This window comes from Triturus cristatus, chromosome 8 (genome assembly GCF_964204655.1).
Source record: "Triturus cristatus chromosome 8, aTriCri1.1, whole genome shotgun sequence".
In the NCBI taxonomy this organism is placed as follows: domain Eukaryota; kingdom Metazoa; phylum Chordata; class Amphibia; order Caudata; family Salamandridae; genus Triturus; species Triturus cristatus.
In genome coordinates, this window is record NC_140591.1 from 170,407,466 (window position 1) to 170,421,913 (window position 14,448).

Here is a 14,448-nt window from a genome sequence, read left to right on the forward strand (position 1 = left end):
AACACAGTTCAATTCAATTGCCTACCCTTCTACAGGTCACTTTATTACTCTCCGTTCATGGCCCTGGCTGCCCGGCAAGGGACTTTCCGTCACTCCCAGTGTCCTGTCCGTTAAGTCACTGATCCGGTCTGTGCGGTCCTCCTTTCCTTCCCACTGTTCGCCAACCTTCCAACCAGTTGCCGGCCTCCTCCGGTGTTTCAAAGAAATAAGCCCTGCCACCATCCAGGATCTTAAGGTGTGCGGGGAAGAGCATCATGTACTTCACCCCTTGTTCCCTGAGGGCTCTCTTCACCCCCTGAAAGGACCGACGCTGGCGCTGGACATGGAGGGTGAAGTCTGGAAAGAACTGGATCGTGGCGTTTTCAAGATGAAGGTCTCCTGTGGTCCGCACCGCCTGCAGAATGGCATCCCGGTCTCTAAAGTTTAGAATGCGGGCAGTGATGGTACGCGCGAGGGGAGGGGGGCCCGGTTTAGGCTTTCCCCCAAACACACGGTGGGCCTGCTCGACTGAGAAGAAGTTGGACAGGCGTTTGGGTTTCAGGTGGTTCAGTACTAGATCTTCTATGAATCAGTCTGCGGAGGGCCTCTCCATTCCCTCCGGAACCCCCACTACGCGAATGTTGTTTTGCCTGGCCTGCCCCTCCTTGTCTTCGAGCCTGGCATTTTCAGTTTGATTTTTGGTGAGGGCAGCAACCTGTTCCTCAAGTCTTTTTGTCTTTAATTGGAGACTCCCGATGCCCGTTTCCGCCACTGCTACCTTATCAGACATCTTCCTGAAGTTCGCCCATAGTAGGTCGACCTCTGTCACCGAGTCTAGTTTGGGCTCCAGGGTTCCCCGGAGTTCCTGAATAGCTGCCATTATGTCCCTCAAGGAGGGGTCTGGGCCATTAACTACAGGATCTTCCTGCTGTCGTCTCCCACCTGAAGCCCCGTCTTCTTTCCCCATGGCCACTGTGTATTTTTTAATCTGGTTTGCCTGGGCCTGGTGGTCTGTTGCGGCCCATGTCTCAGGGTGTGCCACCCATATCGAGGTCCAGAGAAGATGCGACGGGGGGTTGGCCCCCTCGATGACTGTGTTGCTCTCAGGGATTGGAGCCGGGGGCACCCTACAAACACCTCGGGCACGCCAGGGCGCAAAAGGAAGCGTGCAAAGGGCAGTCGGGCACAGCCAGTCTCCTCAGGGCCCTGCCTCTCTCCACTACAGACCCCCTCTAACGGCGTTCAGTGCGGCCGGTAGCCCAGACACGAAGGCCCGGGGTCCGCCGCGTCTCCGCACACCGCCCGCTCACGTCATCTATTCTGGGCTCTCTCCACTGTCCAGCGCAGTGCCTCTCTCCTCCCCGGGGGGGGGGGTGGCCCACGCTCTGACCTCCAGGACAGTACATTGCACACACATGGTGGGCCCTCAGCCCCACCGATAGTCCGGAAGATCACCCTGGTGGGTGCTTACATTGTGGCGGGCCTCGCTGCCCCCACCTCCCTCAGCGCTCCGAGTCTTTCCTGCGGCCTCGCCGCGTCCGGCTCACACTCATCGGCTGCCAGATGAAGGGCGCCTCTCCCAGCCCAAGGCTCAGCCCCGCTGCCTCCACCAGCTTCTCCGGGCACGCTGGCTCCCACCGCGGGCTACTCCGCCTGTGCTTCTCACCGCGATCCTGCTTCAGACGCGCATCTCAGCTCCCGTCCGCTGTCCCCCGCTGTAGTCACCGCCGTCTCAGGGCCAGGAAGGCACCATTTAAGGTGCGTCAGGGAGAATTGCAAAGGTCACTGTTTTACGGGCAGTAAAGCTTATTGGAGGCTGCTTCAGCTTCGCTCAGCCTACTGCCGTGTTCCAGCGTGACAGAGCCCCGAAAATCACCACTGATTGCCCTCGGATAATGCCGGATAGTGGGTTTCGTTGCTGTCCGCTAGTGGAGCTCTATCAACAAGCGGCCATCTTCCGCTGCTGCAAGCCACGCCCCCCCATATTTCACATTGCTTAGTGCTCCTGTTTCTGACTGGCAAATAGAATAGCATTTCTAGAACTGTTATGCATTTCTTCTGTCTTGCAAAACATATACTGCATTTTGAAAGTATTACTGCTTTGTAAACTGTTACTTACCTGCAACTGAGTATTTCTTGGTTCTAGAAATAAAATAACCAAATAATAACTTTTTATACAAAACAATCGGTCTGGATTCAGTCTTTGAGTGTGTGCAATCATTTCTTGCCTGAGTGTGTACAACAAATGCTTAACACTACCCTCTGATAAGCCTAACTGCTCGACCACACTACCGCAACTACAGCGTTTAGTATTATCTATTTGAGTCTCTGTACGCCTCTGGGGATTCACTGGACTCTGTGCGCACTATACCTTTCTTTGGTATAGTATATACAAAGCCAGCTCCCTACACATTTCAACAAAGCATTGAAAGTGCTGCATCCTATGGCTAGGTTTTCTTTCTTTAAATGATTTTCAGATTTAAAAACAAATATTTAAAGATGTATAAAGGGGTTCTGTTTGTTTGTATTAGCAGCCACCCATAGTTGTTATGCATGTTACAGTTGGTTGGGTGCAGTAACAGCAGTCTGGTAGGGCTTGTGATGCAAACGCTTGGTCACTGACGTAAGGTTTCAAGGGGCTCTAAAGGAGTGTGAGGGCCTGATCAGTGGTTCTTGCACCATGGGACCCCAAGTGGGCCATTAATCAAGGTTACAGTTAACTCTAAGGATCAAGTGGAGGTGAAAACCAGTTGAACATGTAATTCCACAGCCTATTTTCACCCTCACTGCCTTCCTGAGAAGCAGCAGCATGAAAATGTTTTTAAAGGAGTTATGAAGCAAACTGAAGCATGACCTGTTCTAGATCTGCCCTCAGTCCTTTAGGCAGTGTAGAGGGAGAGTTGGAAAGACTTGCTTGCAGCTAATTAGTCACTTAATCTTCTTTCCAGTGGGACTGACAGCTGATTCTCTCCTAACTCTGTGGAGCACAGGGGGCTCTTTGCCATGCTTCCGTAACGTGACAAACGCGGCAGGCCTGGAGTGTAAGTGGGAAAGTCTGAAAAGCAACCTTAGAAAGTTTTCAGATGAATATGATCAGCAAAAATGGAAGCTGTCTATTGGCATTCAGTATGACATTTTAACCTTCCACAAAACTTGGGTAGACAATACCTTGCTCTTTGTCTAGTGTCCGTAAAGGTTAAGAACACTGCAAATGCAATACATTGAAATGAGAAAAAAGGAATTGGTCTTGCTTTTTGGTCCCAAGTTTCAGCAGCTGTCTACCTTTTCCATACCACTCCACTGAAAAGTAATTTCTCTATAGTATGAGCAGACTATCTGTACATGTACTCTGGGTACCTTTTTTCAGTGCTGAGGCATATGCCCCTGTACAGTAATTGCTACTTCTTACCACTGTTTCTGCTGCACTACAGATGTTAATAACTACAGTTCACTAGATTAAGTCCAATATTGGTGTGAGAGAGTATTCGTTTAACAAAACATGGTAGAATTACCCTTGCAGAAATGCCACTTAACTGTTAAGTTCATGTTTCTCTCTTGATCTTTATAAAACATTAGGTGATGGAGAAGTTGTTGAACAAGTGATTGGACAGCAAACAAATGACCTGGATGAACACCATAATGAACCCAGCATTTTGGATGGTATGATAAGACAATTGCTACATGAACAAGACCAAAGACCGGAGATGGAGCAACGTGCTTTTTCAACTGGTCCATCAAACCAAGATGGAATAAGTCTACGTGGTATGATGATACGTCTTTCTTTCCTTTGTGTCTGAGAAAAGAGATTGACCCCCATACACCTGTTTTTGTATCTAGGCATAAACCTAAAATTACATAATTATATGTTCGAGGCATATGAGCTGCAGATTATACACTGTGCATAGATCGCCATCTGGTGTTGGGCCCGGATGTTTGCAGTTTGTTTTTCCTCTTGGAAAGTCTTTGGAAGTCACAAGGTCGGTGACTCCTCCTTTGGTTCGTATTGCGCATGGGCTTCGGCTCCATCCTCAGATTGTTTTTTTCCGCCATCGGGCTCAGATGTAATACTTCGCGCTCCGGTTCCGAACTTTTCCAGTTCAACGATCGACGCTAAATCCTCGCTCATCGAGATTCTTCAGATAAATCAATCATCTTAATCACCTTCCCTTCGGCACTTCTTCGATTCCGGTCGTCGACGGCGGCCTTTGGGCCTATCCCGGCTCCGGTCTCGGCTGATGGAAAGAACTCCCTTCAAGAAGTGCCCTCGATGTGGGTCCAAATTCCCCCACACCGATCTTCATGAGGTGTGCAACCTCTGCCTCTCCCCTGAACACGAGGCTCGAGACAGTCCCGCCTGCAAGTCTTTTAGATCGAAAAAGACTATTCGAGATCGAAGGGCCCGACGCAACATGGCGCACTCCTCGACCTCCGCTCCAGTCGACCTCTTCGGGGACGACGTCGAAGCTCCGGGACAGCAGAACATCGAAGAAGATGACGACGATCTCGTCAGTGCTTCCGAGGCCGACGAATCAGATGTGGAGGACATCACCCCGGCGCAGAGGGTCGTGAGTACTATACCCCCTCCCACACCCACGCCGATACCCAAAAAGGCTTCGGTCACACCTTCGAGCCAAGGCGCAAGACCAAAGACACTGCTTCTAACACCCCACCTTCGTGCCCGGTAAAGAAGCCTATTAAGCCTTCCGGCAGCTCGGGCTCGAGCCAGCCTGCCAGCGGTGCCGAAAAACACCCTTCGGCACCGAAGAAAAAATCGGCCTCCACCTCCACACCGAGCCCAGCAAAGCCCTCGGTGTCGAAACCCGCCCTCTCGGTGCTGACCAAACATCATAAGGCCCTCGGCACCGACACTCCCGTGCCGAAGCCTCTCTCGGCACGAACAAAAAATCGGAGGTCCCGAAAAAGCATGGCACAGACAAGCCTAAAAAGCAGTCGCCCCCGAAAACCTCGGCGCCGACCGAACAACCAGTGTCGCAAGAACTTTTTACACCGGATCCTCTACAAAAGACACTTACCAAGGATCCAAAAACTGGACATTTGACACTGTCTTCAAAAAAGAGACATTTGGACAAACCAGCTCCACCTCCACCTCCAAAGAGGAAGGACACTGCTACCTCCCCTTTCAGAGTGCCTTCCCCACCTCCTCCCCCCCTGCCTCATCGCTCTCCGACCCTGTCTCCAGACCATGATGATCAAGGGGACCCTTACTATTATCCAGCAGATGTGCCACAAGACCCCACCCCTACTGGATCCCCAGACCCATGGAATGACTTTAACAATCCGGACATCCCAGATGTCCCACAGGATGACCTTTATCCATCTAGGCCATCCCCACCAGAAGACTCGTTAGGTTTTCACCACCTACTACAGAGGGCAGCACATTATCACGGGGTAGAGCTACATACTGACCCAGTGGAGGAAGATTTGCTCCTAGACACCTTCGATTCTGCACATAGGTCCACTGCAATACTACCTATGCTAAAAGGAGTAATCAAACATGCACCAGAGGTTTTTAAAGACAAAGTCAGGGCTAGGGTCCTAAACCCTCGAATAGAGAAAAAATATAAAGCCGCCCCCACAGATCCTTCATACATTAAAGGCCCTGCACCACTGGATTCCTTAGTGGTATCTACAGCTAGGAAGCGTTCAAATTCTCAGGCGTCAGGCGAAGCACCACCATCTGACAAAGAGTCCAAGCTCCTAGACGCGTCAGGGAAGCGCACTGCGTCACAAGCCGCCAATATATGGCGTATTGCCAACACTCAAGCGCTATTGGCCAGATACAACAGAGCGCATTATGATGAGTTAGAGGCCATCATGCACCATCTCCCTGAAAAATATAAGAATAGGGCTAATGAATTGATCCAAGAGGGAAAAACTATAACTAATACCTCTATACGCTGTGCCCCTGATGCAGCAGATACAGCCTCCAGGGCCATAAACACCAGTGTCCTCCTTCGTCGCCACGCCTGGCTAAGAGTTTCAGGTTTTAAACCTGAGGTGCAAGCCTCCATATTAAACCACCCATTCGATCAACAACATTTATTTGGTCCAAAAGTTGATGAAGCCCTCGAAAAGATGAAAAAAGATACTGATACGGCGAAATCCATGGGAGCCCTACAGACACACACTCCTAGGCGCTCTTTTCGCCGCTCCTCCTTTCGGGGCACTGGTAGAGGCTACTCCTCAGATGGCGCATCCACGTCATATAAATCCCCTCCTCAGTCTACCTTCACAAAGGGTTATCAAAGAGGTGGCTACATAGGCAATAATAATAAAGGCAGAGGCAAGACAAACACCGCCCGCTCTGCCACACCACCTACCCAATGACTTTCCCCCGCTCCCTCCAGACCATTCCACTCCGGTCGGGGGCTTAATACAAGATTTCCTTCACGTCTGGGAGACAATCACCTCAGACAGATGGGTGACCCAAATTATTCATTCAGGGTACTGCCTAGAATTAACATCTACCCCCCCAAACATTCCACCCAGGCAACGACCAATGTCTCAAGAACATGCCACGTTACTAAAACAGGAGGTAATCTCCCTCCTGCAAAAACAAGCCATAGAGCAAGTCCCCATCAATCAACAAAATTTAGGGGTCTACTCCCTGTACTTTCTGATTCCGAGACGAGACTCTACGACCTATTCTAGATCTCAGGCCTCTAAACACTTATATACATTCAGACCATTTTCACATGGTGACCCTTCAACAGGTTCTCCCACTCCTCTCCCAGAACGACTTTCTCACCACACTGGACTTGAAAGGCGCCTACTTTCACATCCCAGTACACCATGCTCACAGAAAGTACCTCAGATTTGTAGTGGACGGGCAACACTACCAGTTCAAGGTGCTCCCGTTCGGGGTCACAACAGCACCAAGGGTATTCACCAAGTGCCTAGCAGTAGTGGCGGCACACCTCAGAAGACCGCACATTCACGTGTTCCCATATTTGGACGACTGGCTAATAAAAGCCACGTCCTACGACCAATGTGTGCGCCATACCGCCGCTACAATCCAACTACTTCACCAGCTAGGTTTCACGGTGAACCACCAAAAGTCTCACCTGGTACCATCACACACAAAACAATACCTCGGTGCCACCATAGACACCTCAAAAGCCATAGCCTATCCCAATCCTGCCAGGATTGCAAACATACAGGCTCTGTGTCAAAAATTCATACTTCAACACTCTCTCCCAGCAAGAGTGTTTATGCAACTGATAGGGATGATGGCCTCTTGCATTTTCATAGTGCCTCACGCAAGACTCCAGATGCGTCCACTCCAAGAGTGTTTAGCGCGCCAGTGGAACCAGGCCCAGGGGCAACTGACAGATCTGGTGTTGGTAGACCGTCGTACCCATCGCTCTCTGCAGTGGTGGAACACCACAAACCTTTCCAAAGGTCGACCGTTCCTGGACCCGGTCCCACAAATAATCCTAACAGACGCATCTCTCTCCGGCTGGGGAGCTCATCTGTTACACCTCACAGTTCAGGGCACATGGACACCGCAACAAAAGTTACTCCACATCAACCATTTGGAGTTGCTGGCAATCTTCCTAGCCCTAAAATCCTTCCAGACGCAGATTTCAGGCAAGGCAGTCCTCATTCGCACAGACAACATGACTGCCATGTACTATATTCAAAAACAGTGGGGCACACACTCTCCACAGCTCTCTCAATTAGCACAGAGCATATGGAGATGGGCAATTCCGCAGAAAATCTTTCTCCTGGCCCAACACGTCCCAGGAGTCCAGAACACTGTGGCAGATCTACTCAGCAGACAGACGCAGCAGATCCACGAGTGGGAACTTCACCCACAGGTTCTTCACCCGTTCTTTCAGAAGTGGGGGCATCCACAAATAGACCTATTCGCCACCCACGAAAACAAAAAATGCCCAAGCTTCGCCGCCAGATATCCACACCCATTGTCCAAAGGCAATGCGATATGGATGAACTGGTCATACAAATTTGCATACGCTTTTCCACCTCTCCCACTAATTCCACTAGTGGTGCGAAAGCTACAACAGCATTCCCTCACACTAATCCTAGTAGCTCCAACATGGGCCAGACAACCTTGGTACACCACACTGCTAGAACTCTCGGTAGTACCACACCAAAAGCTGCACCTCTCACCATGCCTCCTAACCCAGAACCATGGAGAGATCAGGCACCCGGACCCAGCTCAGCTCAACCTTGCGATCTGGCTCCTGAGGTCCTATAATCCGGATACCTTAACCTTCCCCCTGATTGCATGAATATTATCAGGGACGCCCTACTACTAGGGCATGCTATGCTGCAAAGTAGAAAAGATTTGTTGTTTACTGCCACAAAAACACAATCAACCCTCTAAGTGCGTCCATACAGCACATCATATGTTACTTGCTCCATCTACAAAGGTGTAACCTAGCATATACATCCATCCGGTTACACCTCGCAGGATTTGCTGCTTACTTACAAAACAGGCAGCACTTATCACTCTTCAGGGTGCCTGCCATCAATGCATTTATGGAAGGCCTCAAAAGAGTAATTCCACCCAGGGTACCACCCTCACCTGTCTGGAATTTAAATATAGTTCTCACAAGGCTAATGGGACCTCCTTTCGAACGATTACATAAATGTGAGCTGCAGTTTCTCACATGGAAAACAGCTTTTCTAGTGGCTATCACTTCCCTTAGAAGGGTTAGTGAAATACAAGCACTCACGATACAGGAACCTTTTCTTCAAATGCATCAGAACAAGGTTGTACTCCGCACCAATCCAAAGTTTCTACCCAAAGTCATTTCTCCCTTCCATCTAAACCAGTCGGTAGAATTACCAGTCTTTTTCTCACAACCTCAAACTGTTGCGGAAAGGGCTTTACACACACTGGATGTTAAAAGGGCCTTGCTTTACTACATCCAAAGAACACAACCTTTTAGGAAAACCAAACAACTATTTGTCTCCTTCTCTCCACCACATAAAGGCAACCCTATTTCTAAATCAGAGATAGCTAGGTGGATTGTAAAATGCATACAGATTTGCTACCACAAAGTAAAGCGAACACTATCTGTTCCCCCCCAAAGCCGACTCTACAAGGAAGCTAGGGGCTTCTATGGCTTTTTTAGGCAACATACCATTAGATGACATCTGCAAAGCAGCCACATGGTCAACACTGCACACTTTCACAAAACATTACTGTGTAGATGTGCAAACCAAGCAACAAGCTAGTGTGGGCCAGGCTGTACTAAAAACACTGTTCCAAACAACTGCAACGGATGCCGGTGGTCGCCGCTAGTGTTGGGTACTGCTATACAGTCTATGCACAGTGTATAATCTGCAGCTCATATGCCTCGAACGGAATATGCTACTTACCAGTATGCATCTGTTCTTGGCATGTAGAGCTGCAGATCTATACACGCCCACCCGCCTCCCTGGCTACCTGTATCCGTTCCAGTCTATCTTATTTAGATACAACACACATGGGTTTCTTTACTGTTACTACTACGCTCCATCTTTCCCTGCTGGCGAAAAACAATCTGAGGATGGAGCCGAAGCCCATGCGCAATACGAACCAAAGGAGGAGTCACTGACCTCGTGACTTCCAAAGACTTTCCAAGAGGAAAAACAAACTGCAAACATCCGGGCCCAACACCAGATGGCGATCTATGCACAGTGTATAGATCTGCAGCTCTACATGCCAAGAACAGATGCATACTGGTAAGTAGCATATTCATTGAGATTTTATGTAGCAGTTAAGCTACTCTGCTCTTAATTGGTAGAGCACAGAAAACTCACCTCGTCCCTTAACGACCACCCCTTGTCTTGACTCCCAGCTCCTTCCACTAATGTCAGGATGGACAGCTAATTCTGCAGCCCTAAATTAGTGATCGAAGAAACCAGGAAAGAAGATCCATACTGAATATAAAGTGCTTGCTCCGCCAGCCCAATTGTATTTCTTGTTTCCCAAGTAGCTGTACCCCTCCCTTTCAGGTTCCAAATCATCACTAACCCTAATTTCCTCCAATCAACCATGCTCAGTAGCCCCTCTGAAGCAAACTATATAATTAACACTTTGTATGAATGCACATGGGTTTGCTTAACCAATTGCTTATTTATTAATCTGTCTCTCATGAACTTTATCATTTATAAGCGGGTCCACTGTGATTTTGGAACGCTGTTAGTCGTAATGTTTATATACATTTTTACAATAAAAAATACAATTAATCCCTTTCTCATAGGCTGCATGGGGCAAATAGTGCTCTTTGATTAAAGCCTCCAGTCTTCTAGCACCTTCATTGCCCTGCACCAGCCATGCCACTTAGTTTGCATTTGCCGTTTGACCAGAGAGCATTGTTGAATTTTCTAAATCCCTTTACTAGGCAGTTTTTTTGTTGCAGACCCCTTTTTATTCTCCCCATGGCTATTCATGTAGTTTATCATTTTGAAAAATGGAAACCCATCCTTATCCAGTTTTTGATCTTTCACAGATTCACTTGCTTGAATGATTCCCCATTATCGAAGTGGGAGTCCTTCTGTTCTATAATTAAGCAGTACGTTTAACAACATAGACTATAATGGCACTAGACCCTGAATTTAAAAGCCTATTTAAGTTCTTTTTAAAAAAGGACTAAACTTGATCTATAACCAATCAGGCGACATCACTGTCTAGACCCTTCCCCCACAGAGGCCGAGTCCCTCAGATTTTCTTCCGCACGTCGTGTGATGGGAGTCTCCCTTGGCTCAGTTTAGTCTTCAAATCTACTAATCTCAGGAAACTTCCTATCAGGTCAGATAATTACTTATTTTCTGATGTTACCCTTGGACTTTCTGACTATGTTCGAATATTCAAAGAGGGCATTATTCAGTTCATGTACCACCTGTGGCAAAAATAGTGCACATTGATGACCCTCATAAAAAATTTATTTATTGCCTCTATCTGATCACACAGAAAACCCTCAAAGACAGAGAGGGAAGACTACTATTGTGGTTACAGAGGCTTAAAACATGGAGACAGTGATGATTCTTTAAGATCTGGCAAGTCTCACAAAAGGGATAGAACCTCTGATAAGGACTCTTCTGAGCAAACTAATAAGGCCCTAAAAAGTCCCACCATAAGACATCTGGTGATTTAAAAAAAAATCTCAAGAGATATTACAGCACAGACCTTCAAAGGTTCCTACAGAACCTACCACACCATCTGAAAAATAAATCTCTGTCAAAAGGTCTTCAAAAGCTCTTCCGTCGATGATGGAAGCCTTTGCTCTGGAATAAATCAAAATTTCTCCAGTTTCTGCAGTCGAAGACGACTTCGTTGACACCGCTCTCGTCAATGACATTGACTTTTGACATCTACCTTCTCTAAGACAGCGTCACCAATGATAATGTCTTCGCTGCCAGCAGCGTCAACTACCATAGTCACTTACAGGTTACTGTCGACGACGTCAAAGATGACTCACCTGTCTCCGGTCCTGTCGACGAACCACTCATCCAAGCGTTGATCAACGACATCGTTGATGAAGGAGCCCAATCCATCAATGAAGACATCCATGTTGGCTGATCCATCGCAGAAACCACCATTGATGGAATTCTCGTCGACGATACCGTCAACAGCAGTTCTGCCTGGAAAAACAATTCTACCTGGAAAAGCTCATAAATCCTCGTTCATGAAGGATTTATTGTCACCTGAGACTCAGATTTTGACATCCTCTGCACCTTTAACACCTCTGATACCAGTGTCTTGCCTGTCATACTCTGACAAATCTACTTTGGATGTGCTTCTTCCAATTCACACGTCTCCAAGTAAAGAAAGTCAGTTTCTGTCCAACAGTACAAGTCGCTTCTGGGAATGTGTTCCTCCTGCCTTTCCGTGATCCCAAACTACAGACTACACATGTGTCCTTTGCAGGAAGAGCTCGACAAGCAGTGGGTGCCCATTCAGGGGTCATTCGACTAAATAATCATCATAACCATGATAATGGCCACAGCTTAGCAATGGTGAACAGTGTAACACAATGTCTCACATGGAATGACTTTTCTCTCTCGAACAGCAGATTTCGTCATCACCAAGGATATGTCCCTGGAGGGATGGGCGCCCAACTTCAGGATGCAAATGGATCCCTCCGAAAAACGGATGCATATAAATCTACTAGAACTGAAGGCCATAGCTTTGGCTCTGTTCTCGTTTCTTCCTAGAATTGCAGGCTTGCCTGTACTTATCTGTACGGACAACACCACCACCAACACCACCAGCTTGCACTACCTTAATGAAGAGGAAGGGACCAAATTGACTGCTCTATCAAATCAGGCACAACAAACTTGGAATTGGCCCTTACATAACAATGTAACGTTGATAGTGGAAAACGTTCCAGGAGTCTCCAATGTGCTGCCGAACACTTTACACAGACTAACATCCAATTGTTACGAGCGGGATCTCGATACTAAGGTTCTACAGAACATCTTCCTTTGCTGGGGCACGCCGCATCTCGATCTATATCCAACCAAGACCCAAAAATGCAAATACTATGCAAGTTGGCATTCCCACAGAGCTTCTTCTCCTCCTGGAACAACCTCACATTCCTCTTGACATTAATTCCAACATTACTTTCCATCAACAGGGGCCAGATACTTCACCCCAATCCGACTTCTCTACTTTTGTCGGCCTGGCACCTGACTACCATGAGCTTGAAACCTTAGATATCCCCAGAGGCTGCAGAGAAATCACCTCTAAAGCTTGAGCGGATTCTACTTAAAAATCATACCAAATAAAGTGGAAACGTTTCTGTGTATGGTGTCAAGAAAAAGAGTTGCATCCGTTCTTCTCTACATCAGAACAGATCTTGCATATCTTCTACAACTATCCAATTCTGGCCTTGCACATTCGTCAATCAAAGTACACTTCGCAGCGATATCTCGCTTTAGGAAATCTGGAAAATCACCTTCTCTCTGGTCAGCAAGAATTATTAAGCAGTTCCTCGAGGGACTCTTTGGAACTTTGCCTCCTGTGAGGGATCCCCCTCCTTCTTGGCATCTCAATGTGGTATTAAGCCAGTTAATGAAAGCCCGGTTTGAGCCATTCCACTTAGCAGATTTTAAATATCTTTCTTGGAAGATGGTGTTACTATTATGATTAACCTCGGCTAGAAGAGTAAATGAGCTACAAGCACTCACCAACTGATCCTCTCCCTCATGAATGAACCCGACTCCACCAAACTCAGCTTCCAGGAAGGGATGAAAGACGTTGCATCCTGGATGAGCAGCAGCTGTCTAAGGCTGAACTCGGAGAACACTGAAGTCCTCATCCTTGGACCCATCCCCTCTCCTTGGGACAAAACCCGGTGGCCCACCGCCCTCTGCAACCACCCCTCCCCCCCCCCATCTCTGCATCATCAACTCCTCCCTCACCATGACCCGCCAGATCAACGCCGTCCCCTCCACCTGCTTCAACACCCTCTGCATTGCGAGACCTTCAAATGGATTCCCCCTGAATACAGAAAGACCGTCACCTAAGCACTCATAACGAGCAGACTGGACTACGGACACGCTCTCTATGCTGGAATCAACAAAAACCTGCTGCGCAAACTCCAGACCATCTATAACACCGCAGCCAGACTCGTCCTCGGCGTCCCATGACATGAACACATCACCCAACACCTACGAGACCTCCACTGGCGCCCCATCCAGAAGAGTTACCTTTTAGCTACTCACCCACGTATACAAATCCGTCCACAACACCTTACCCAAATACCTCAACAAAAGAGTCTCCTTACATGTGCCCAAGAGAAACCTCTGCATCTGCAGAACCAGAGCAGATGGAAGAGCCTTCTCCTACTTCACCACAAAGGCCTGGAACAAGCTCCCGGTCAACATCATGTGCTCCCCCACGCTGCTCACCTTCAGGAAGATCCTCAAGACCTGGCTCTTCTGCTGACTCTGAGCCTTAGCCCCCCCCCCCCCCCTCCCCCCCCCAAGCGCTTTGAGACCCTCGCGGGTGAGTAGCGCGCCTCTCAATTTCCTTATTGATTGAACATAAAAGAACCATTCATGAAATTCCAAAAGTGCAGAGTTATTCTACAGACTAACCCCAAATTAATTCCAAAAATAGCTTTGGGTTCCCACCTTAACAAACCTATTGTTTTAAAGACCTTTTTCCAAACCCACAGACCGTTGCGGAAAGGTCTCCACACACCTTAGATGTTAAAAGATGTATTACCTTTTATTTAAAATAAGGAGAGGAGGGTCCTACTCGCCAAAGGGACAGGACACCATACAAGACAGTTCTTTAACAAACAAGATCCCTTTAGGCTCCTATTTTAAGCATACGGGTACCCACATTTGTCATACATCCATCATACAAGATCATCAGCAATAAAAAAAAAAAAAAGGATAATATAAAGATGACATTTTTATTATATTAACATATGTAAATATTTCTGATCTAACATTTTTAAAAGTATGTGCAATAAATTCATA

The 14,448-nt window shown here is 47.7% G+C and overlaps 1 protein-coding gene across 3 annotated transcripts in view; it reads left to right on the plus strand.

The window, feature by feature from the left end:
- BRWD1 (bromodomain and WD repeat domain containing 1) overlaps window positions 1–14,448 on the plus strand; it is a 2,304,433-nt gene that overhangs the window by 1,028,363 nt on the left and 1,261,622 nt on the right. For all 3 annotated transcript variants that reach the window (XM_085621250.1, XM_085621251.1, XM_085621252.1), the window contains exon 18: window positions 3,556–3,741. In XM_085621250.1, coding sequence (XP_085477376.1) covers window positions 3,556–3,741 — 186 coding nt within the window. The remainder of the gene's footprint in view (window positions 1–3,555; window positions 3,742–14,448) is intronic.